The sequence below is a fragment of the Salmo trutta genome, chromosome 5 (genome assembly GCF_901001165.1).
Source record: "Salmo trutta chromosome 5, fSalTru1.1, whole genome shotgun sequence".
Lineage (NCBI taxonomy): Eukaryota > Metazoa > Chordata > Actinopteri > Salmoniformes > Salmonidae > Salmo > Salmo trutta.
Genome location: NC_042961.1, coordinates 44367298 through 44394658, shown reverse-complemented (window position 1 = coordinate 44394658; position 27361 = coordinate 44367298). Strand labels below are relative to the sequence as shown.

Sequence of the window (27361 nt, the reverse complement as noted above, 5' to 3'; positions counted from 1 at the left end):
TCCAGGTTTAGTCAGGTTTTCCTTTCAGACTAACTCCCAAGCCAGAGGGGTTGCAATTTTGGTTAGTAAAATAATACATTTCTCTACTACTAATGATAATTCGGACAGTAATGGGATATTTAACCATAGCTGGCACACACCTATAGTATTGGTCAATGTATATGCTCCCAATTTTGATGATGTTGAATTTGCCAATGGGTTGCTGGGGAAAATCCCTTCTCTGAACACCCATCTTTTGATATTTGGCGGGGATCTGAATTGTGTTATTAGCCCGGCTTTAGACCCCTTCAACCCCAGAACTATGTCTCCTTCTGTTATGTCAAAGTCATTCTCAGATTTTATGGTTCAGAACGGGTGTACAGATCCCTGGAGATTTCCGAATCCCCAGGCAAGAGAGAATTCTTTCTTTTCACATGTACACCATTATTTTTCTCGTCTTGACTATTTCTTTATCGAACATAAGTTACTTATGTCACCTCTTCTGAATATGTACCCTGTGTAATTTCTGACTATGGCCTTTTAGCCCTAGACGTAGTCCTATCAGGACAAACTCGTACTTCTGTCTGATGCAGACTTCTGTAATGTTATCTCCACTTCTATTGACAATTTTCTTTTTTCAAATCAGACAAGCTCATCCTCTCATTCTCTCTTATGGGAATCACTTAAGGCCCATCTTAGAGGAGAAATTATTTCTTATTCTTCTCATTTAAACAAAACTCAGAAAGCTAAACTAGAAGAACTGACTCAAGTCATCCTTGACTTAGACCATCAATATGCCCTGATGCCATCTCCAGAGCAATATAAGCAACGCTTGAACTTACAATCTGAATTCAATCTCTTGTCCACTACAGATGCAGAACGTTTACTATTGCATTCACGTGGTAACTACTATGAATATGGTGACAGGGCAAGTCGTCTGCTCGCACACCAATTAAAAGGCAGTGCTGCTACCCGTCTGATTCCCCAAATTAAAGATTCCTCTCATAGATTGAGTTCTGACCCTACGCGGATCAATGACACCTTCAAATCTTTCCATTCGTCTGAATGTCCATCAGATACTGCCAATATGGCTACATTGTTGGGTGAACTGGAGACTCCCACAGTTGAGGCTGAAACTGCAGATGACCTTGATTCCCCTCTCAGCCTTGAAGAAGTTATTCAGTCTATCAAGTCAATGCAGAACAGCAAGGCTCCAGGGCCTGATGGGTTTCCAACTGAGTTCTTTAAGAAATTCTATACCAAGTTAGCCCCTTTACTTTTATCTATGTATAATGAATCCCTTGAATGTGGCTTGTTGCCACCTACCCTAACACAGGCTTCAAATGAGCTTCTCCTTAAGGGTAAACACCCCACTTCCTGTTCTTCATTTAGGCCCCTAAGCCTCCTAAATGTGGATGTAAAGGTGCTAGCGAAGGTGACAGCGAGGCATCTGGAAGTAGTCTTACCAGGACTCATATCACAGGAACAAACCGGCTTTATAAAGGACAGATATTCATTTTTTAACATTCGGACGCTGTTTAACATGATTTATTCTAAACAATTCTCCAACTCCCCTGAGGTGGTAATCTCCCTAGACGCAGAGAAGGCATTCGACAGAATTGAGTGTGAGTACCGCTGCATCTACTATGAGTCCTATTGATAAGAATCACTTATTCCCGCTTCTCTAATAGATAACGCTTTCGCTTACTGGACAAGGAAAGGTACTAAGTCCTTCCAAGACTTATATGTAAATATCCTTTTTTCTAGTTTTCCCAACCTGGCCTCTAAAATACTCTTTGCCCCCATTTCACTTTTTTCATTACCTTCAAATTAGGCAGTGTGTCTCCTCCCAATTCTCTGGCTTCCCTGCTCCACCCTTTTGCCAGCCCTGGGATGGCAATTGACTTTATTACCTCGACAGAAAGCAGTCATTTCTCAGATGTGTGCATTTTGTCATTGGACAAACACTCCACCAACAAAACTAAATCTGCTTGGGAATTTACACAGGAGTGGTGGGATGAGGCGATTGATAGAGTATGCTCCACTACATCTTGTGTTCGTCTTCGTCTCATACAATAAAGGTTTTACATAGGGTGCATCATTTTTCCAAATCCAGATTGTCTGACATATATCCAAATGATGAGTGTGATAGTCACATGTTAATTCAATGCTCTAAACTACTAAATGACTGGGATTCTACTTTTAAAACTTTATCTGAGGTGCTTGAAATTAACCTGCAGCCTTGTCCCTTGATAGCGGTTTTCAGTATTCTAGAAGACTTGTTCTCCTTGGACCCCAAACATGCCCATATTTCTGCTTTTACATCCTTATTAGCTCGACGTAGAATTCTTCTCCAGTGGAAGTCTGCTCAGCCCCCCTCTACTTCAATGGCTCAACGATGTAATGTTCATCCTAAAGCTTGAGAAAATTAAGTATTCTTAGGGGTTCCAACGATACATTTGTTAGAAAATGGCAACCATTTATATCATACTTTAATGGCTTGCAGAGGCTCCCCGCTGATAAGATGCTTTAAGGATTCCCAGTAGGCATTACCAGTAGTCATTACATAATAGGTACAATCAATATAATGCTATCCAGTCCAAGCAAGTTTGTCTAAGGTTGCCTGTCTAAGGTTGCCTTATTTATTTCTGTTTTTATTTTGAATCTGTATTTTGTTAGTATATACCCCCTGTATTCTTGATTGTTTATTTGTTGTGATCTCTGTAGAATGTGTTTTCTAGGACCGAATTGAGGGAGGCTGTGGGATGGGTTGGCTATATGGGGTGATCAGGAAAAGAAGAGGGTTGGGAGGGATGGAATCGAGGAGGGTGGACTGAGGTAGGGAAGGGACTAGGGGGGTTTGGGTGGATGTGTTGTATGGAGGGAGGGTGGTTGGAATATGGTAAAATCTTTGTAATTACATTGATGTACATCCTGTAAAACTTGAATAAAAATATATACTACTGTTCAAAAGTTTGGGGTCACTTAGAAATGTAATTGTTTTTGAAAGAAAAGCTATTTTTTGGTCCATTAAAATAACATCAAATTGATCAGAAAAACAGTGTAGACATTGGTCACTAGAAAACCCTTTTGCAATTATGTTAGCACAGCTGAAAACGGTTGTTCTGATTAAAGAAGCAATAAAACTGGCCTTCTTTTAGACTAGTTGAATATCTGGAACGTCAGCATTTGATTACAGGCTCAAAATGGCCTGTAATCTGAAACTCGGCAGTCTATTCTTGTTCTGAGAAATGAAGGCTATTCCATGTGAGAAATTACCAAGAAACTGAAGATCTCGTACAACACCGTGTCCTACTCCCTTCACAGAACAGCACAAATTGGCTCTAACCAGAATAGAAAGAGGAGTGGGAGGCCCCGGTGCACAACTGAGCAAGAGGACAAGTACATTAGAGTGTCTAGTTTGAGAAACAGACACCTCACAAGTCCTCAACTGGCAGCTTCATTTAATAGTACCCGCAAAACACCAGTCTCAACGTCAACAGTGAAGAGGTGACTCCGGGATTCTGGCCTTCTAGGCAGAGCTCCTCTGTCCAGTGTCTGTTCTTTTGCCCTTCTTAATCTTTTCTTCTTATTGGTCAGTCTGAGATATGGCTTTTCCTTTGCAACTCTGCCTAGAAAGCCAGCATCCTGGAGTCACCTCTTCACTGTTGACGTTGAGACTGGTGTTATCCATAATAATCTCATCCTGTAGACTACCTACCCACACTATCTGCGAGCTGTTGGCTAGAGCACATGCCAAGACCAGAGTAGGCACATTTGCCATTTAACGCAACAGTTTGTGACAAAACTATCAATAGGGTTGAAAATGCGATCGAAAGTTTAATGTGTTTCTATTTTTTGCCGGCGCATTAAAACTTGAGCGAAAACAAACATTGTGTTTACACTATGTCGTCACTCGATGATTTTTCAGCGGTGGTGTTTCCACCAAGTCAGTTTGGTGGAAACAACACTGGAGGGAAAATGCTCATATTTGTGGATTTTAGAATATTCACATGAAAAGCTGTCAGGAATTAGATGGAAACCTAGCTGCTGACAAGATCGACAGAGAGAAAAGGACAGAGGTGGAACTTAGAGAGCCCAAGAAAGTGGTTTCCACAAGTACATAGAGTAGCCAGCCAAATAGAAACAGTAGCCAGCCAGGCTTCCAAGGACATCTATTTTGGATGGCCTCTGGTACATTTTAATGCCTTGATTCCATCTGAAATATACAGCAAAATGATTTAATAATTTATAGATTTTACCTCCCAGATTGGAAAAATTACTTTACAATTTGAATGACTGAAAATGTATGAATTCAATGTATTGTTAGTGGTTTTGGATATTGTCTATGCCTATACGATTCAGGACTATTTTCTAAGTAAGAGAACATTAAACCTTTAACATTTAACCGGTCTTCGAGATGAAAGTGTTACTTACAGTTTTACTGCATGATATGAATTGCCACAATGATGTTTGTTCTTCAAAATATACATTATATTAAAACAGAAAACAGCCCAAATTATCATAAAGGTTTTGTTTTCCCAGGTGTTTGATCTCAAAATCGAACTTTTTTAATAGAAAAATAACATTTGGATGTTCTAAGTCCACAGCAAAAACTCTTAAGGATCGGACTCTTTTTCAATTTTCACCTAAAATGACATCACCCAAATCGAACTGCCTGTGGCTCAGGACCTGAAGCAAGGATATGCATATTCTTGATACCGTTTCATAGGAAACACTTTCAAGTTTGTGGAAATGTGAAATGAATGTAGGTGAATATAACTGTTTAGATCTGGTAAAAGATAATACAAAGAAAAAAAATGTATTTTTTGTGTACCATCATTTTTGAAATGCAAGGGAAAGGCCAAAATGTAATATTCCAGATTAGGTGGAATTTAGATTTTGCCCACTAGATGGCAGCAGTGTATGTGCAAAGTTTTAGACTAATTCAATGAACCATTGTATTTCTGTTCAAAATGGATCAAGACTGCCTAAATGGGCCTAATTGGTTTATTAATACATTTAAGTTCATAACTGTGCACTCTCCTTAAACAATAGCATGGTATTCTTTCACTGTAATAGCTATTGTAAATTGGACAGAGCAGTTAGATTAAGTATTTAAGATTTCTGCCCATATCAGATATGTCTATGTCCTGGGAAATTTTCTTGTTACTTACAACCCCATGCTAATCACATTAGCCTACGTAAGCTCAACAGTCCCACAGGGCGGACACCGATCCCATAGAGGTACCACATCAGCAGACCACTTTTGCGTAGCGGGAAACATCTGAGAAATGTAGATTGAGGTGTAGTTACCCTTTAATTAAATTGTGCACCTAGCAAGAGCCTGTTTAGCTGTGCTTTTGTAGCACGCGTGATGGTAGAGTTTGCAAAACGAATACCCACTGGATTGATGAAACTAATCATAATATCATTCTGCCAGGTAAGCATAGGCTACTTTAAAGTTAACCTCAATTTAATGTTTTTGGAAAGACAACCAGAGGACCGTTTTCATTAGCATCATCGCTAACTGCTACACAAAAACTGGTAGACGTGCACATCACACACACAGAGACATTCTCGTTGCCTCTTCAGAAAGTTGCAGGGAAGACAAATCACTGATGCATTCCATTCATGTCTTAAGATAAACTTGGGCAAATTACATTTTCAATACATTTACAGTAGTTGATTGCTGGCTAAGGTCAATATTTTATTTTATATTGTTGAATTCAGTTAGACTGCCTCGATTCCGTGAGGGCAATAATTATCATATTTCCTCTCCCAATTGTTCCTGCAGTGATGATTCACCATATTCATTGAATGTTTTCATAATTTATAAGCAGATAATCACCAAAAAGCCTAGGCCTAACAGTAGCCTATGCAAATTAGTGATCCAAATGAACAACTCTCACCTATGTGATTCAGTAGGCTACACTGACTGACGAGAGTCACTCACTTTAGAGTCACTGTCTGGCAAGCCCCAACATCCTAGGAAAGGAAACCTAGGAGATCCTTTGGTTTAGTTGTCCCGATGCGATATGGACAACCACGTTGCATGATTGGTATATAGGATATTGACTTTATTCAGTCAGTTTGACACCTTTTATAAACGAGTCAACACTTGCATTTCAGTTGTCAATCAAAGCACAGTAAAAAGCGCAAAATAAAATAAAATGGTGTCAAAAAACAATTAGTCGAAGTCTTGGATTTTGACTTATTGTTACCACTTATATTACATGGGACGTGCAAATTCAGCAACCATAGATCTATAATGACTAGATACTCATGTCTCTACCCTAATAATGGGAGTCGTTGTCCCAAAGGCGGGAAGGCAGGCGACAAGCTTAGGTCCATAATAAGCCCATAGAAACACATTGGGCTCATTTTGGACAGATTTCGGCATCAGTGAAACCTCACGTCGCCTTCCTCTGCTGTGTTTCCCTGCTATCGCTTACTTTGTGACTGACAGGCGCCTATCCTTGCAATAGATCGCTAGAAGATACATATCATGCATTCTAGCGGGAGAGGGTTCACCGCACTAGGAAATTATTATTTAGGGATGCACCGATATTTCATTTTTGGCCGATACCGATATCCAATATTTCCCTTGACCAAAAAATAAATAATACTTTTTTTTTTAAGCAGCCTTAAGCATTCTAGTACAGTTAAATAGTTGAAACACACACCAAAAAGTTATTTTGTTGGCATTTACGTATGTCCCCATTACCAGTAAAACAATCAAAACCAATTTCTTTCACTTACTTGCTGTTTCGATGATCAGTCTTTTCATTCTCAACCAAGATTTCATCATACATGTCAAGCAGTGAAGTTTCAGCTCTGTCTGTCCGTCGCCTCTTTCTCAGTGCGCACTGTCACTGTGTCCGTTTCCATCTTGTCCAGCTGTGTCTAACATTTCACGTAAGCCTGGTTTCTTGTCTGCATCGAAGTAGCGGTCCTTGTACCTAGCATCGAGCATGGTGGCGACACAGTAAAGAGGCTCAGAGAGAACGCCACCAAATCGCTTGTTCACAGCCTCTAGTAGAGTACTTTTGCAAGTTTTAACCCCACGGTCTGTGTTGGCAGTTTTGTTGAGCAGGTGTTTCAATGCCATGACAGAGGGTATCACGTCTGCTGCAGACGCAGTTGATGAGCTTATTTCTCCAGTCAGTTGTTCGAATGGAGCTAGGAGTGTGTTAATGTTTCCAAGTTTCAAACATGTTCTCAAATGCCATTGAAATGGCAGCAGCAGTATGAGAACCAGCACATTCTTGAGCATGCAATATGGCTTTCCTCAGTACGAAATCCTTGTCAACCCAGTGTGCTGTCAGACTCCGCATGCTCATGGGGCTGACATCGCTGGTCCAAATGTCAGTCTTGAAGCTAATAGCAGTGACGCCCATAGCAAGTAGCTCATGGATGTGCGTTTCAACAATACTGTGCAACTCCGGTAGGGCTACATCTGAAAGAATAGCACCTACATGGTAGTGTGAAGCGGGGCTCGAGGTGCTCGACCAGTCGGCGAAAGCCAACATCATCCACGACAGAGAACGATTGATTGTCAAGGGCAATGAATTCCATTATCTTGGCGTTAATGGATTTTGTCCTTGAGCTAAAATTTTAGCTGAAATGTTCTTACTCTTTCAAATGGACTGCTCGACTTGAACTTGTTTAGTTATTGGAAGTGTGCACTTAGCTTCTTGCGCATATCATCCCGTTAGCGGGATCATTTTCCAGCGAAAACTCCTAGCGACATTAGCATAACGAAATTCAATATTTTTTTGTTTTCAAATATAGGACTGTCTCATATCGTTTTATAGATACACCTCTCTTGAATGGACCCTCGTTGTCCGATTTCAAAAAGGTTTTACAGGAAAAGCACAATATTAGATTATGTTAGAGGAGTACATGGTAAAAGTAGCATCATATGAATTTTCCGACCAAGCACACGCATCACATATAACCAAAAAACAGCTAAATGCAGCACTAACCTTTTATAAACTTCATCAGATGACACACCTAGGACATCATGCAATCTTTTGTTCAATAAAGGTCATATTTCTATATAAAAACAGCATTTTACATCGGCACCTGACGTTGACTAACTATTTTCCCATAAAATGCGTCCCGGGAAACAGTGCTACAATTTTATAAATTACTATTCGAAAACGATTTTTTTTTTTTTTATATTGTCAATCTAAGATTTATAGATGAATATCTCTTGAAAACACCCGTCATAACAGATTTTAAATTAACTTTACAGGGTAATCACACTTTGAGATAAAAGGGGATGCGATACCCAGAAAATGAGCTAGAAAGCCTAGCTCGTCGCCATCTTGGAAAAATCGCACATCACATCTGATCTTGTATAATATTGCCAATAATCCCTCACCTTTAGTTGTCTTCATCAGAAAGCACTTCACGGGATCCCAGGTCCACGACAAATGTATTTTCGGTCGAAAAAGTCCATCCTTTATGTTCCATTAGCTTGCTGTTGTTAGCGCGTCCTAAGGCTGTAATCAAATGTTGATACGGGCGCGGGACCTGCCTAACGAAAAATGACTTTTTTGACTGCTGTAGGTTCGTTCAAACATGTCAAACGTTGTATAACATTAATCTTCAGGGCCTGTTTCAACAAGAGAGCCAATCAGATTTGAGTGGGACGATTTCATTGTGTTTCAAAAGGTTTCCAAAGGTGGGGGCAGACACGGCCGCCGACGTCACAATGCTGATGGCCCTACTACTGTGACCAATTGCCACATCGTCTCCTTCACTGAGTTTCGACCGCAGAAGCCTCAAAACACTTTGTAAAGACTGGGGACATCTAGTGGAAGCACTGGAAAGTGCTCAATTATAATTTTTTCACGTTGTAAATTATAGGGAAGGCTGTGAAGTCGAGTCCACAATTCAGAATCCCACTTCCTGGTTCAATCGGTCTCGGGGTTTTGACTGCCATACGAGTTCTGTTATACTCACAGACACCATTCAAACAGTTTCAGAAACTTTAGGGTGTTTTCTATCCATATAAAATAAGTATATGCATGTCCTAGCTTCTGAGTTTGATTAGTAGGCCGTTGAAAATGGGAACGAATTTTTTCCAAAATGCGCTGTGGCGCCCCCATTGGTAGGGTACTCGCAAGAGGTTAGAACAAAAGCAGGGAAAAAAACTAAAGTAGTCGAACGTCTGGGGGTGATGCACTTTCAAATTAGTAATTAGGTTTGTGGTAAGGAACTATTTCACTTTCTCCCCTCCTCGGGAAATAATAGCAGCACAAATGTTGCATATGGCCTTTTTGTTATCTTCCTTTGAAACGTCAAAATAGATCCACCCAGCAGTCATTGTGGGCTAGGTTAGGAATGCTGTGTTGCACGTGTAGCGCTGTATTTTTTGTGGCTTAATTACGTCATCTACCTATGTTATATAGGAATGCAAGTCAGCTTTGACATCGATTTTGCACATCTGCATTAAACTAGACATCGGGCCGATGCCTGTGTTGGCATTTTTAGCTAATATCGGCCGATTCCAATATGCTTACCGATATCCTGCATCCCTATTATTATTACATTTTTTAGACACTGCGCCACTAGGGAGGCCAGCAAATGTAAACTTTTATTTGAAAAGTAGCCTAGTTAATATGAGGTGGAAAATGTAGCTGGCTGAAAATGATTAGCAGACAGCCGACGCTAACGTAAAACACTGACGAAAGAGTGGGAGGAAAAGGTACATGAGATTGAGAGAAGGCGTCAGAAGACCAGAAAAAGAGGATTGAGAACTGGGGGAGAGAAAGAGAAGTAGAGAGAAAGGAAGAGTGAGAATAAGCAACAGGGTTGACAGAGGGGGAGGGAAAGAGAAAGATGATAGAGAACAAGATGGATTGAGTGCGCAAGCAACAGGGCGGGGAAAAGGGTGGTGGAGAATTTAGTAATCTAAATTTAAATCTAAGTTTACAACAGTAATGATGACTTGAGGGAGCACCAAAACACAAAAAGGTGCTGAGGTATTGGAATGAGTCGCTGAGGTGATAAAACACGAGGAACCAATAACACAAATCAACACCAAACAAATTAAGATCCCTGTGTTGATCTAAAAGGGAAAAGCCTTTGTTGGCTGTTCAATGTCCTTCGGCTCCGGTCTGACGGCCCTGCCTCTTCTTCACATCATTATCTAATAATGAAGCAGGTCCATATCGCTGCAGGTTTTCAATTTGGCTCCACTCCTGCAGCAGCAGCGCTACCCAGGCATCTGTGGTCTGTGGGTCCCCAGGAGGCATCAAAGTACAGAGGTATCCAATACACAGAGCTCAGCGCTCTACCATGCCCTCCAACGCTGCTGCTAAAAATACCCTGGCCATTCTTTCTAGTGAAAGGGACTCTCATTTACAAACATTAGTGCAAATGGGAAAACTGATTACATTTTCTATAGGGGCTAGATTGGAATGGACTGCAGGCTAGGATCACCAGGAGCAGTAGGCCAATGTACATCGCAGAAAAACAATGACTTCTCGGTTTCCAGAGGGACTGGTGAATTCTCTGATTGTATTGCAGTCGCCACGGGCACAGACTACTAAAAAACAACCTAAGCAAATGTAAATGTCACTGACTTTTGCGGTGTTTCCTTTAAATGAAAATATTTTAATTATTCAGGGAAAACCCTTCGAGATCAGGGGCTCATTCCCAAGGGTGCCCTGATCACAGTAATACAACAATCAAATACAATAACACAAAACACCAAATCAATACAAAACACACAATAAGAAAAAAAGTTTTTCCTCAGCTACTACGTCCTCAATCGACACCATAAACTGCCCGAGCTGCACCAGAACATCCAACAGTAATATGTAAACATCAATTCTCCAGTTTGTGAACAATTCATGAATCTAAAACAAATCAAAAGTGTCGGTCATTCAAAAGTTCTTACTTGATCAAACTTGTTTCATATAAATAACTAAATCTTAATGCTGTCCGACATACAACACAGATCATACTAATTTGTATAAGAATACAGTGCATTAAATATGTACACATTAACAAAGGAGTAACTAGAATTAAGCAATAAGGTCCGAGGAGGTGTGGTATATGGCCAATATACCACGGCTAAGGGCTGTTCTTAGACAACGCGGACTGCCTGGATACAGCCCTGAGCCGTGGTATATTGGCCGTATACCACAAACCCCCGAGGTGCCTTATTGCTATTATAAACTGGTTACCAACGTAATTAGAGCAGTACAAATAAATGTTTTGTCATACCCGTGGTATACGGTCTGATATACCACGGCTGTCAGCCAATCAACATTAAGTGCTCGAACCACCCAGTTTATAAACTGTGGTAGACCAGGGGTGTGGGGGCGTATACACAATAACTCTAGCCCCTGGATACAGGGTGCTGTAATCACTTCTCTCAACCCTGAGGGTGACTTTAATTTGACAAGCTCATCATTATCTAATTACTCATTGTAAGTCCAATTAATAACGTGCTACTCAACGATGGGGGTTCTAGCTCTACAATGACTACTAGAAGGCTGAGCCATCCATATCCACTGGTGTGTATGTGAGCTGTGTGCTCACATCATAACGCACTCGTGAGTTTTTTTGTTGTTGAGAAGTTGGAGCCAAACACACACATAATTAAAGTCAGAATAACAGCTGGTTGCCTTAACTTCTGATTTATAACGGGGTGGAGGAGTGCTGAAGCCAAGAATCTTTTTTTTTTTTAAACCAGCATATTTACTTTTTGGCTTAGAAACTTGGCGGAAGACAACCGAGTAGCCAAATGAAAGACAAATTGTTCATGCCCATCCTCTCCCTCCTCTCTTTAACATAAGAGTGAGATGGATTGCTTTACTACATCCATCCCAGCCCGAGGGATGAGTTGTTTGGACTGTGGAGTGCGATATCCCTCGCCTTGTGCCCGCGGGCAAGCAGTGCCAACTTGGGTCCAGGAAGCCATGACAGTCTGACGGCAACAAAGCAGCGGTACATCTGGGGACAAGGGGCCAGTGAATCAGACGTGGTAAGAGAGCTGACCTCCTCCTGGTTCGTGCTAAAGGCAGTGAACTGTGGGAAAGGGGTCGCGATGAAAGGTCAATATTCATTGGACATGGGCCGACATGCTACTGAGTTGGATACCGTCTTGAGTTTTTGCCGTTTTTGTTCAATTATGTATGGAGCGGAGAACAGCTTGGTAAGACGTTACCAATGCCGTTGTCAGACATTCCTTGTCTTATGTCACCTGGTGTCATGTCAACTGGGCCTGGTTACCTGTCTAAATGAAGGATGAATTAAACAAAATGCCTTTGATCTCTAAGATCAGCTGAAGGGGGTTTGGGGACGTTCGGTCACAGAGGTAGAATAAATAGCTCTCGCCTCTGATAGCGGTAATTCAATTGTCCTACTTCACTTTCTTGGCTCCGTCTGCAGCTAGGGGTTGTCTGAACATCTTCAGTCTAAATTAAATCTAATTATGATGCTGCTTGTACTGTGTAGCTGCTTTGTGATATTTTGGCCTCAGAATGTCTTTGATGAGCCATGCCGGCTCCATGAACTGCAAATTCAAGAAAGACAATTGCAGAGTCATTGCTGTATCATTATGAGACAAACATGTGCATGCTGCAAGCAACAGAATATCCTAGAGAGACTTAATGGGCCGGATCCCCTGTAAGAGAACGACTACGCTTAATCTGTCAAGACTTTAGGGGTTTGGGCTGGGTTACTGAAAGCACTATACGCACCAAGTACGTTTTCACTATAAAATATGGACCAAATTATCTTGATAAGAGTAGCTCTATCGGAAATAATTAGCACATTTTTGTATCTAAATGAAATGTGGAGTTGAGCTGCATGGACTGTATACAACAAAAACTCATGTAGGTCTGTATCGGTTCAATCAATATTGTCATTGCTTCGCTTTTCCTTCCGATAGGCTGGGTGGAATTTTAGCCACGTTGCTTAGACGTATACAATTGTTTCAGATCTACAGTGCCTAGCAGGTAAAGACTAGGGGTTGATTTGGGTTTCACTTAGCACAGAGTTCAACAATGAGCCTTCTCTGGTTACAGAACAGGTAGACTACGTACTGTGAGGGCCAACAACATGCTAACCCAATCTACCAATTCGGTATTAAATATTCAGCGTTTGGTCCGGGACTACAGGCTTTGAGAGCGCAGTCTCCAGAGGACAGGTGGAACATAAAGCGAGGGAAAGAAGTACAACTGGCCATCACGAGGCAGGGAAAGCCTTCACAAGCTCAGTCACATGTGTATGCCCCAATCACAGACACGCTTCAGGGCACATCCACACAAAGACAAAAAAAATAAACATACTAGGAAAATGGTGACAGTCCCGTGAATGCACACCTTTGCTCATATCTAAACACACACTGATGCACACTCAAACAACCTCCAAACAGACCCTACTTTGTAACAGACATGAGACGACGAGTGGGTCTCAGCAATGTCCTAAGGTTAGTGGCTGGATCCAAACACTTGCAATGTTTATGCAAATCTCTCCCTACAAGCAACTTCCCATTAACACATCTTCTGCTGAATCGACAGAATTAAGCCCCGACGGTACAACATTTCTCAATAAGGAAGAGCAAGGAGGGGAAAATATTAGTCTTGACAGAATTCAAGGTAATTTCGTTGACAAGCGAAATTAAATGACTTAATCAATGAGGGACCACTGAACCGCTTCCAAGAGAATCTAGAAGCCTGTACACCTCTACTTTGACAGGCAGGGAGAGAAGTTGTTGCAGTCCATTGTATGGAAACTTTCCCCAGGTAAGTGATTCAAAAACAAACAAAACAGGAGGGAAATAGGTAAGGTTCCAGAATGTGCACCAGGTATCTGAGCCTGTCCGGCTGAAAATGATGTATTACCGGAGCCGCCGCCGGGTGAAAGCTGAATGCTAAGGTGGCCATCCGACCGGATAGGGGAAAAATAAAATAAAAAGGAAAATATCTGCCTCTGATCTGGAGCAAATGGCAGATTAACCGCACACTGTCTGCAGCGCAGGCAGGGGCACCGGCGGCATAGAAAAGAAGAGGCAGGCCTAATGTACAGGGGAGACTTGGAACACTTGTGCAGAGTGTTTGCGCAAAGTCTGGAGGGATATTGACAAGAAAGGATTGACTGAAATTAGGCCGATTAGGCGTAAACACGTAATATGTACTGGTGTACAACTTTAATACACTTGATTAATACTTCGGTGAATAGTCCCTCTTTCTTCCCCCCCTCTCAATCAGTGAAAATGACTACTTAAAAGGGAAATGTGTTTCCCTCAGTGCTCAGATCAATCGTTGCGGTTTTTAATGTATTGAGTGCTGATAGGGATGTTTTGTTTAATGGCTTAAGAACCTGTACAATTTTGATTTGCCCCCCCCCCCCCCCCCCCCCCCTTTACTCTCGGAGGCAGATCACTGTTGAAAAATGTAAGGATCTGCTCTGTGAAAGCGTTAACACAGAATGTGTGCCATGAATACAAATTCAACCGGAGGCCTGACTCTAGCCATTGTACTCGTCATAACCTTATGCGCTGGACATAATCATTGTTCCTCATCCACACAAATAAACCGGAGCGTAACATTCATATGATAGTTGGCTGTAAAATAACCAAATTTACATACAGTCCGGTGCAACATACTAAGTCACACATACTGCACTGTAGGCCTATGCATAAATATACAATCTTAGTGACTGTAACAGAAAGAGCATGCATGGACTGTGCTTTGTAAGTAAAGTCATCAAATGTCCGTGGAGCCTATTCTAGAACAATGAACATCTCAATTAAAATCTTATGGTCCAGTAATTTGCATAATCAATCATTCTCCTACCAGATCATCAAAGTGATGCGGCCATCGCGCTGGTCAAAAAAAACGATTTGAATCACGTCAGGTTCTATAAAATAATTGGCCCGTGCAGATTTTGCAACAATGGGTTAACTGAGGTGGAAATGCTATTCTGGTTCTAATGGTTGAATTATTAATGGTTGATATAATCATGTGGGTTTTATCTACATCACAGGTATGACTGCCCTTCTTGTTGCATCGCATCATCATTTTCATTGGCTGTTGGCAGTTACACCCCTCAGCATATGTTTTCATACCAAATACAAATTTATCAGCGGCATTGGTGGTTTACAACACATTAAGTCACTCTTGAAGAGCATCTTCTCATTCTCCCATAAGAAAAGGCTAAAATATCTAAATATCTGAAATTGAGTAGGGCTAGACTATACTAAATAACTGATTAGAGATGGGGGACATAAGCCTAGTTTAGTGGCAACCGCTCTACACCGAAGGCCACGTTGCATTATCTGGATTTTGTCGTTTCAGATAAAAGCACCACAGCAAAAGTGCAACACCTCCATATCAAACCATTAGGCTTCTTACAAATCCATACTAGTATTGATCAAATGTACATACTGTATTTCATTGTGAACACTTTGCTGTGTCAGAATCAAATTTGATGCCACCAATGGGTATTGGAGGTTTAGAGAAAGAGACAATGCACACTTAGAACAGCTCAACTGGCTTTAAGTGGTCTATAAACTTTTGGTTTTCCTAATTCAGCGAGCTTACAGGAATTGGGCTTCCTCCAATGGGAATTACAGCTTCTCCATTTATCTATTGATGTTAATAATTAATAAGTTAGGCTTTAGCTGTCAAACAGAGAACTGCCAGAAAAGACTATACCTAAGCAAAATACACTAAGTAGATTCAGCTTTCCTTTTATAAAAAGCGTGTTTTACTGGTGCATCCGCAGACCTGGAATAAGTCAGCCTTTGAAGTTTCCAAAAACAAATGACTGACAAAAATGTATTTCATTTGGGCCTATATTATCCCCCAATTTGTAAAATGAAAGGCCAGAATAATGCTACTTTGAGAAAACAATATCTATGTTTCAATGAACAAATGCATAAACATGTTCTGATGAAGCAAGGGAGAACGACAATTGCTGACGTGTAGCCTGCCCACAATCTCCTGTAGGTATGGAAACCAACATCTCATTTGGTGGAGAGATGGTACTCTCCTTGCTCTGTGCATGTTTTTCAGCAGCAGGGACAGTAGTCAGGATCGAGGGAAAGATGAACAGAGCAAAGTACAGAGAGATCCTTGATGAAAACCTGCTCCAGAGCACTCAGGAGCTCAGACTGGGGCAAAGGTTCACCTTCCAACAGGACAACAACATTAAGTACACAGCCAAGACAACATAGGAGTGGCTTCGGGACAAGTCTCTGAATGTCCTTGAGTGGCCCAGCCAGAGTCCGGACTTGAACCCGACCGAACAACTCTGGAGAGACCTGAACATAGCTGTGCAGTGACGCTCCCCATCCAACCTGACAGAGCTTGAGAGAATCTGCAGAGATGGGAGAAACTCCCCAAATACAGGTGTGCCAAGCTTCCAGTGTCATACCTGAGAAGACACAAGGCTGTAATCACTGCCAAAGGTGCTTCAACAAAGTACTGAGTAATTTACAGAATACTTATGTAAATGATCCGTTTTTTTATTTTGAATGCATTTGCAAAAAAAATATAAAAAATAAATATGGGGTAGATTGATGAGGGGAAAAATGCACTGTACATGTATAACACTAGTTACTACAGCCACAAAGTCAAAATTGGCTATAATCGTTAAATGTTTTTTTATCTTAATTTAATGTTAGGCATAAGGTTAGCAGTATGGTTAGGTTAAAGATTTTATGGAGAGAAATTGTAGAAATAGGCAGGGTTGACGACCATATTATAGGCATGTGTGCATTAATTCATGTCCATATGCAATGAGTATTGAGCAGCTATTCATGAAGTACATTCAGTCCCACATACCACTTCAGGCGCACATTTGCCTCCGCCAGTCATTAGCATTTTCATTTAGCACCTCTCAGAGGCTTTAGGGCCACCTCATACACATAGGGAGATAATCAACCAGCCCTTCTGCTAGACAGCCAAATGAACACGCTAACAAGACAGGGACATGATGTCTACTAGCCTAAGGAGACCACACAGAGATGACAATGTACTCTGGTGATGACAAAAGCCAGTGTCCTCATAATACATGAACATTATCTGAATGAGCGAGAAGGATAAGCAAACACTGATTAAATGAATAATGTATACATGTAGGTTATATAAATACCGCATGCATTCACCATCTATGGAACATGTTCTCCCCACCTGCTACTATAAGTAACCTTTGTTCTGTATTGAACGTAATCTAATATGTAATCTTGTTCAATCTCATTTGTTCATTATCAGTCCCATCGCCAAAGCTCAGACGTGGGAGTTAAGGTGGTGCTGAAGTTACAATACATTTGTTAATATAGGCGTACTTGGGATGAGTTTTACAATGACACCTAAATCATGCAAACAAGGCAGTTACTATAGGAATTATTTTAGATATATGCACATTTCTCTGATGCAGTACATGGCTGTATAACTTACCTGTCAAGAGGGTCGCTGAGGAGCAAGCAACACGCTGACCAAGGTAACTTTGCCAATTGATTGATATATTCACCGAGTGAAACTTCACTTTCGATGACGAAGAACACACTTTGTCCATGAATACACTGGAACCAACAGCATTATGAATTCGTTAAAGTAAATGTTCAGGAAACTGATTCGTTTATAACCTTAAACATAAAATATACTGCATATTAAGTAAAATGCAGTATTCTATAAATCAGTTGTGGCCAGGTATGAAAGACTGTTGGATTGTCAGCCATAATGATTCTCAGATTGATCTATGACAAAACCATAAAATACAACACATTGTGGGCTTCTTTGATGAAGGTGTGTAAACGGTTCTCAGTGACTACGTCACATTTTGTGTAGTGTAGCTCAGGCATGCTGGAAGGGTTGTACACTACTAGCGATCAGTGACATATATTCAGGCACCTGTCCAAGATGGAGATAACTAACCTCTTTTTCAGTCCCTTCAACACTCCTCCACATATACCCAATGACCTTGCGCATGTAATAAAGCACACTTCAACTCCGGTATTTTTCACTGTACTCCATCTTGGCCTAGAGTCATGACCGTATACATGAGCTCGACACCACAAGGCACGGCAAGCATTAAAGTGTGCTAGCTCTGAGTGGGAGTTTTAGGCTTCTGTGGAAGCTGTGCTCTGCTTTGCACCATGAAGCAAGTGACCATAAATGAACCCGTTTAGGAGCAGCTTCCGAAAGTACGACAACTTCACTTCCAAGATTACAACTGTTAGGCTACAGCCCATCTCAGCAGGACTGAAAGCAAGAAAGTTACTGTACACACAAAACACAGAAGACAAGGGATGGCACAAAGCCCCTCAGAAACTTTACCTGCATGAAGCGTGCCCGTGACGAGTCTATACAGGTACTGAGCGAACTTAAACATCTCCCTCTTGCACCTCTTCCTGCAGCTGGTCATGTTGGCACAGGGGGTCAGGGGTCGCGAGGGGAATGGGGACTCTTCTTCTGGGTGTAATCCTTCTTGTTCCTCTCTCCGGGCTCTCCTCTTCTGTCCTCCAGTCCACTGTGTGGCTACGTTCCCCGGCGTGCCCCTGGTGTAAGTGTGAGAGTGGTTGTGGTGGCGGGAGCGCTTTGTGGAGAGCACCCCGGGGCTGCTCTTAATGTGACACCTCTCTCAGGGCTTCTCCGGCGCCTAGGCTCCGATCCCCAGTGGGACGCTGCACAGTGAGCGCTGTAAGGGTCATTAATATTTCCTCACCGGCAGTTTACCTCAGGGTCCCCACGGTTCTGCTCTGCATCACTTGCACTCCCTCTTTTTCTCTGTACAGTGGCCCTCCCTCACTTCCTCTCCCTGAAGCTTATTTTACAGAAGAGGCTATTCTCTCTCCACCCTTCTATTTTCTTCCCTGTACAGTGGCTCTCCACCTCTCGCTCCCCTACTACGCCAGCTGCTTACTCTACTCAGCACCATCTGAGAATGTTTTGCCCTCGATGACTGTTACCAAGGGGGGAGGGGCCTGTTTGGCCCTAGGGAGGAGGAGAGATAGCGCAAAAGGAGGAGAGAAGGAAACAAGGGGAAAGTAGTAGGGGGAAAGTGTCTAACTCAATGAACCAGCAATGACCGCAGATTACGGGCCTGTCACATCACGCTGCTCTATAGACCATGACTGACAGTGATAATAAAATGGAATCAGTTTCCCAGGAGCGAAAGCAAGAGGTAAGATTGAACAGGTATTTCAGGATTTTTTTTTGTATGCATTTTTTTGATTTCCCTAAGAACAAATTCTTATTTAGAATGACAGCCTAGGAACAGCCTTGTTCAGTGGCAGAACGACAGATTTTTACCTTATCAGAGCAGGGATTCGATCTAGCAACCTTCCGGTTACTGGCCCAACGCTCTAACCACTAGGCTACATGCCGCCCAACTTGAAACTGAATGAATATTGTATTTTGTTTTAAAATAATCTTTCAGTTTAATTTAACATTCGAGTTCAATATTTGTATATTCAGTTTCAGTAGTGTAGATTTCATACATTGTCTATCAAGTTTGCAAACTATCATTTAAAGTTGATCAAAGTTTCATATATCCAACTTCTCAAATGCATTCAGATTCAGTTTTCAAAAACAGTGTTCCCCAAATTCAGATTCAAAACCAGACAACATCCTGGTAGTTTGCCAGGCATGAAAGTTAGAGAACAGATAATCAAAATTCTCACTGTGGTAAACAGAAGCTTCTGGTAGTTTCTGAAGCCAATGTGGCATGTTGAATGTATTCTTCCAATTAATTTGGCTCTAGCATTTGAACCGTTTTGGCTATGTGCTATTATGACCCCATCCCTGAAAGCTAAGACTCGAGCAAGGATGCGTCTTCTGTTCCTAGTCTATGATGATCACAGGCCTCGTTAGAAGGGAGTCATAAAAGCGGCTATTTAGCCACCACAAAAATGTTGAACAGCTCCGTCACAGCCCTTTTATGGATTGCCTTTCTACTCCCTATTTAATCTTGCTCTTGTGACTGACCGGGTTCGAACTAGGTTTCCTGCATGTCACAAGACTGTTAGCCCACTAATACTGAACAAAAATATAAAAGCGCAACATGCAACAATTTCAAAAGATTGCCAGGCCCAGTCAATCAATGAGTTTTATTACAGACATATTCCTCAGCACCCCCCCCCCCTAAAAATGATTAGACTCCAGCCATCCATGTCATAGACTGATCTCTCTACTACCGCTTGGCAGCAATACTAGAGCGTCAAGTCTGGGACCAAAAAAAGCTCCTGAACAGCTTCTAACCCCAAGCCATTAGACTGCTGAACAATTAATCAAATGGCTCCCCTGACTATTTGCATTGCCTCTCTTGCACCGGCTCTACGTAGTCACTGGACTCTACCCACAGACTCACACATACTACACTGACACTAACACAGACTACATACAGTGGTTGCTCAACTAAAAGTTTTGATGATTATGCTGCGGGACTTAGGAGGTATTTTGTGGTTTAGTATGGTACCCTGCGTCACTACTTCATTGCTCCAGACCAGCGCGAGGGGGAGTTAGAGCACTGATTATGCTTTTGGGTCCCAAGGAGCTACTGTGTCTCTGTAGTACTGTAGCCTACTCCTGACCAGTCACGTTGTACAGCGCCTTAGTGGCGCAGCGGACTAAGACGCTGCATTGCAGTGCAAGCTGTGTTACAGATGCTGATTCAATACCCGTACCGGCCTCGACTGGGAGATCCATGAGATTACTGTAGGTTTTTCTCCCTCTAAAAACAGAAATAATTCTAAGTAACAAACTGGCTTTATTTACAAATTTGTAACAATGTCTCACCCCATGTTCAAGAATGGCCATCTTCCTCGCTAATTTTACCCTATTTGAAAACAAAATATATATATATTTTTAAAAAGCGATTATTGTTATATAAAAGCCCTTTGGATATTCTTACAGATATATTATTAACCCTTTTATTAGCAGGACAATATATATTGGTCATGGCTCCCGAGTTATGCCCCTACATTAATTTTGAATCCTAAAATCCTTTTAGTACTGTAGCCTACTCCTGACCGTCGGGTTGTACAGCGCCATATTTTCTATTCCATCCTAACGGATCTTTTTTCATGTTTCTTGGAATAGAAACACCATAATATTAATCAAATTAATTAAAGCTACATTTCTTAAAATCAATCCCATATACTATGTCCTTACAAAAAAGTTTCTAAATTCTCTAGTAATGCCAATATTGAAGACTACCAAATGCTTCTCAAAGATGCCCTCTGGAGGTCAAAAATAGCACTAACTTGCATTAAATGGTAAAAATGGCTGACAATTAAATAACTGGCCATAAAATTCTGCAGCAGCCCGCAAGGTGTGCTGCAGTACGACAACTTTTAAAGGAGGAACCAGTATACACACACTGCTGCTACTCTATTATCTATCCTGATTGCCAAGTCACTTTTACCCCTACCTATATGTACATTTTACCTCAACTACCTTGTACCCCTGCACATTGACTAGGTACCAGTACTCCTGTATATAGTAGTAGTAGTAGTAGTAGTAGTAGTAGTAGTAGTAGTAGTAGTAGTAGTAGTAGTAGTAGTAGTAGTAGTAGTAGTAGTAGTAGTAGTAGTAGTAGTAGTAGTAGTATTAATAATAATACCTCTTGTACACATTTGCCATACTTTTCAACTCTGCATTGTTGGTAAACGGTGTGTAAGTAAGCATTTCACTGTTGTATTTGTTTTTTTGAGGGGGGGGGTGATCCATCCATGTGATGAGTAGCCTCGTAATTACCAGACTGATTACTGCATGTAGCGAACCATTCGTATCAGCTGGTGGGGTCAGGCCACTCGCAATGCTATGTGATGCGCAACCTTGTCAGAGACATGTTCATTTGACTGATAGGGTTCTAACCCAGGTGTCCTGTGCATCGAACAATGCAACTTCAAGTTACTCATCAACCAGCGTGGTCACCAAACCACCTGTTACACTTCAGCCCCCCTTTTAAAAAAAGTGACCCATCCATGTCACAAGACCTATGCCTAGGCTTTAGCTCAACAGGCTAACAGTCTTAACCCAGCCGGTCATGTTATCCTAATGACTACTCTTGCCAGAGACTTGAAACCAGGGGCGGAATGGGACCAGAAATCAGCGATGGCAATTCTAACACATCGGTCCATTATTTTTCTCCAGGCCCTCTCACAGTAGCCCATTATTTTCCTTGAGGACCCCATTAGTAGCCAGATTATAATTTTCTACAAAAAACACAAGGTAGACAGGCCGACTGGGCTAAGAATGGCCCAGCCCATCTGGCATTTGCCTGAAATGGCAGTCCGCCCCTGCTTGAAACTAGACCATGTCAAACACATCAAACTAGCATGTCTTCCGGTCTCAGGCAAGGTTCTCATCACATAAGCATGGACCACCAAACCATGTGAGTAACCTTGCTGGATCTTGTAGACTTGTATTAGTGTAGTACATAGGGATGTGTGAAACTCCTTCATCAGCCTGAATTGTTGCCCCATTCGCATTTGAAGGCCTTTTTTAATAGCACGATGGTTTGAAAGTCTTCAGGAGGGCAGTCAACTGTTTGAGGCAGAACTCGGACCTACAGTTGTGCTGGTTCAACCGCTGGGGTCGCTGTGAAGTGCGTTAAGGGGGTTAATGTAGAAGTTGGGGATCTACGAATCTCACTCGTGAGCCTGAAGTATCGCTTCTTGTGGAATTTAATGTTTTTTTTAATAGCATGAAGGGTGGAAAGCGTCAGGCGGGCGGTCACCTGTGTTTGCGAAGCAGATGTCCTGAGTTCGATTCTCGGTATGAGCTGAATCAGGGGGAAGATGTACTTGTTAAGCAAGCAGCATGTCGTCCTTCACCTAAGAATTCCTGAACTAATCCCTACAGGCTTTAGCTAAGTGGGCTAACAGTCTTGTGACATGCAGGAGACCTGGTTTGAACCCAATCAGTCACAAGAGCAAGATTAAATAGGGTGTGGAAGGGCTATGAGTCATTTCAACTATATTCTTATGGGGCAAATTGTGAATTATTTCGGACCTTCCCTTCTAAACGCAGCCTGTGATCATCAGAGGGAAACAGAAAGCGCGTCCATGCCCCAGTCTTAGCTTTCAGGAATTATATAATAGCAATAGCCAAAGCGGTTCAAAAGCTAGAACCAAATTCATAAGAAAATACATTCAACATGCCACATGGGCTTCAGAAACTGCCAGAATCTTCCTTTTACCACAGAGAGTTTAATACTTTCTCCCCTACCTTTCTCGGCTGGCAAAGTACCAGGATGTTTTCTCTGGTTTTGTGATTCAAAACATAACATTATTTGTAAGAACATAACAAGATTCAACAGACATGTGACTAACAATAATTGAATAACGTGTCCCTGAAAAAAGGGGGGGGGGGGTAAAATCAAAAGTTACAGTCGGTATCTGGTGTGGCCACCAACTGCAATAAGTACTGCAGTGCATCTCCTCCTCATGGACTGCACCAGATTTGACCGTTCTTGCTGTGAGATGTTACCCCAGTCTTCCACCAAGGCACCTGCAAGTTCCCGGATATTTCTGGGGGGAATGGCCCTAGCCCTCACCCTCCGATCCAACAGGTCCCAGACGTGCTCAACGGGATGGAGAGCCGGGCTCTTCGCTGGTCTGAAACTGCGAGGATGATCAGCTGTCCATCCTGTCTCCCTGTAGCGCTGTCTTAGGCGTCTCACAGTACAGACATTGCAATTGATTTCCCTGGCCACATCTGCAGTCCTCATGCCTCCTTGCAGCATGCCTAAGGCACATTCACGTAGATGAGCATCTTTCTTTTGGTGTTTTTCAGAGTCAGTAGAAAAACCTCTTTAGTGTCCTAAGTTTTCATAACTGTGACCTTAATTGCCTACCGTCTGTAAGCTGCTAGTGTCTTAACGACCGTTCCACAGATGCATGTTCATTAATTGTTTATGGTTCATTGAAGAATCATGGGAAACAGGGTTTAAACCCTTTACAAATGAAGATTTGTGAAGTTCTGGATTTTTACGATTTATCTACGAAAGACAGGGTTCTGAAAAAGGGACGTTTCTTTTTTTGCTGAGTTTATGAAACATTGATCATGAATGCATTATCTATCTAATGCAAATTCAATATCCTAATACAAAATTAAAATACATTCTGCTTGCACTGAAATCGCTCCATATCATGGTTCCCCCGTCAAAAGATAGTGGTAAACTCAAAACCCCATCAACTCAGTCTTAACTCCCAGGCCACACCATCAATTTTAAAAACCATCCCTTTTCAGTGGTATTATTTATAAGATAATAAGGTGGGTGCTTACAATTGACCCGAGACAGCTTCTGAGAGTGGGGTCAGAGCCAGGGATCAGCCATTAGGGTTAAGTGCCTTGCTCAAGTGCACAGGCAAGATTTTCACCTAGTCGGCTCAGAGATTTGAACCAGCAACCTTGTGGTTAATGGCCCAATGTTCCTAAACGCTAGGCTACCTGCTGTCCCATGGATAGTCTAGGTACTGTGAGGCCTAGTATTTGATTGAGCATTCATTATTCTTCTGACTAACATGGGCGGCTGGAGCTTTCAGGTATGAAATGAGATGGCTGAAACCAACTGTGAAATGAGGCTAGTGTTCCATAGGTCATTCTGTGCATACGAAGCAGGCAGGCCTATTTTAGGAATGTCTGCACGTGCGGTTGTCGTCTGAGGATTCTGACCTCTCTGCTCTCGCCGGCGCGTGACCAAAGTATATTGTTTTAGGATAGAGATGAGAAGCATAAAATAAAATAAAACAAAACACATTGGAGTCCAGACATGGACACACACTAACGTCAGCTTGAAACTCAGAAAACGGCGAAAAATAAAAACAAGCTCTCTCTGTAAGGGCTGTTCTACCCGCTTAAGAATCCACGTCCCAGGCTCCCAGTCAATACCTGAAGTTATGCAGCCCTACTCAGGCATGTTCAGAGTCATTTCAATCAGCAAGGTCTGAAAAGGTACATGGAGAGACCTTAGGAAGGAAGGTGTACTGTATTTTACTCTAAGACCGCACCATTTAACCAAGGGAGAATTTGGGTTGATAATCTGTGCAGCTCTGTCACCTCTCACCCAGCCCCTGGATTCCAATTCGAGCCGTGTTTCAGATTTTTTTTTTTAAATAGCATCCCTTTAAAAGTCTACAACCAATTCCCTCACAGTTGGGATTCAATGATGTTATGCTGGGGTATTTTAAGGACAGTCCATTGTGACGATGCTTCAAGCTGCATGAGGACAATGGAGTTCTCTGGCCTATATCTGACAATACATAGTGAGATAGTGGTTCCCTTCACACAAGCCTGAGCCAATTTGAAACAAGATAACACCAACTAGTGTACACAACAATATCTTTCAACTATAGTGTTCTAGAAACTGCAATCGCTCATCTTCGATCAGACGCCAAAGTAACGGTTTTCATAGATCAGTAAATTAGCATCTCCTGTTCCACGAAATACAAAATGTATATGACACATGACCATCACATTCCAAGCCCATACATGTACCATCAGCTCCCTCAAGACCAGGCATGATTGCCTTAATGGAAATTACCATGACTACAACAGTGCTGATAACTCACATCATTACAGGAGCTAGTGTAGAACGTGCCTTCTTGGACACCCTGCTGATGTCATGGGATGTTTGCAGTGAGGCTAGATTATGTACTGGGCAGCTTCTGTTTTGGTACTAGTATTCCAAATAGGATTATGTCAGAACACAACCTTTTGAAAAACATCTCCTTTCGGGGATTTTTAAATTCTGTTAAGATACATAATGCTGCAATTGCTGAATGACTTTGTATAAATTAGGCTAATACTGGATTCTCTTGCCAAGGCCGCTCATCATTTCAGTCCACCAGCAGCAAACGTTGAGCAGATAGCTTTTTTCCCCCCCCAGACACTTTCTCCTCCCATATGCCCTTGAACCTATTCAAGGGGATTGGTGTCTGAAGCACGGCCTCGTTTCAACCATCTTCAGCAGAGATAGGAAATGAGAACCGGGTGGGCTATAGACCTGGTGCGGGGTCTGTTGCTGAAATATATACAACCTGACCTAGTAGGCACCTGTAACCTGAGACTGACTCCACATGTTCTGCCATGAGGAAGAGGTAGAGAGAAAACGTGAGGGTGGGGTAGAAGAGAGTGTGAAGGAATCAAAATCAAATCAAAATTGTATTAGTCACATGCGCCGAATACATCAGGTGTAGACCTTACAGTGAAATGCTTACTTACGAGCCCCTAACAAACAATGCAGTTTAAAAAAAACTACTTTTATTTCTTATTCTTAACAAGTATTTCTTATCCGTAACAAGTAATTAAAGAGCAGCAGTAAAATAACAATAGCGAGACTATAAACGGGGGTACCGGTACAGAGTCAATGTGCGGGGGCACCGATTAGTCGAGGTAATATGTACATGTAGGTAGAGTTATTCAAGTGCCTATGCATAGATAACAGAGTAGCAGCGGTAAAAAAAAGAGGGGGAAAGGCAATGCAAATAGTCTGGGTAGCCATTTGATTAGATGTTCAGGAGTCTTATGGCTTGGGGGAAGAAGCTGTTTAGAAGCCTCTTGGACCTAGACTTGGCGATCCGGGTACCGCTTGCCGTGCGGTAGTAGAGAGAACAGTCTATGACTAGGGTGGCTGGAGTCTGACAATTTTTAGGACCTTCCTCTGACACCACCTGGTATAGAGGTCCTGGATGGCAGGAAGCTTGGCCCCAGTGATGTACTGGGCCGTTCGCACTACCCTCTGTAGTGCCTTGCGGTCGAAGGCCGAGCAGTTGCTATACCAGGCAGTGATGCAACCAGTCAGGATGCTCTGAATGGTGCAGCTGTAGAATCTTTTGAGGATCTGAGGACCTATGCAAAACCTTTTCAGTCTCCTGAGGCGGAATAGGTTCTGTCGTGCCCTCTTTACGACTGTCTTGGATAGGAGAGAGAACTACTAACAAAGCAAAGAGAAAAACAGCTTTCCAATGCGTTCTCTCCTCAACCAAAACAAATCTTCAAAAACTTTCCATAACAGTTTGAATGAGTTTCCTTTTTTGTTTGATGTTTTATACAGGTGGAACGGGAACTTTGACATTTAGCCTTCTGGCAATGGGGACAATGTGAGGTGACCGCCATTCTCTGATTTGTTGACAGGTGTATTGATGCTGAAAACAATGGAAGGCAGCACCTGGGGAGAGATTGCGACCATCGCCACTGAGATATAGCATTGATTTCACTCTTGAAAACTGATCTAGATCCAAATAGAATGCCGTTCCAATAAAAATAAAATATCTCAAAAGGTATTCCTTGAAATTCAAATCAAAGAAACTTGTGAGCGAAATAAAAGCAATGTACTAACCATTTAAGAACAGTGACAGATTCAAAACATGACAAGTCTATTAATGATCCATTCCTTGATA

The 27361-nt window shown here is 42.0% G+C and overlaps 1 protein-coding gene across 1 annotated transcript in view; it reads right to left on the bottom strand.

Annotated features, from left to right (window-relative positions):
- kcnip4a (potassium voltage-gated channel interacting protein 4a) overlaps window positions 1-19073 on the bottom strand; it is a 203456-nt gene extending 184383 nt beyond the window's left edge. The window contains exon 1 of the mRNA XM_029753777.1: window positions 18291-19073. Coding sequence (XP_029609637.1) covers window positions 18291-18378 — 88 coding nt within the window. The 5' untranslated portion in view covers window positions 18379-19073. The remainder of the gene's footprint in view (window positions 1-18290) is intronic.
- Between the last annotated feature and the right edge of the window lie 8288 nt (window positions 19074-27361).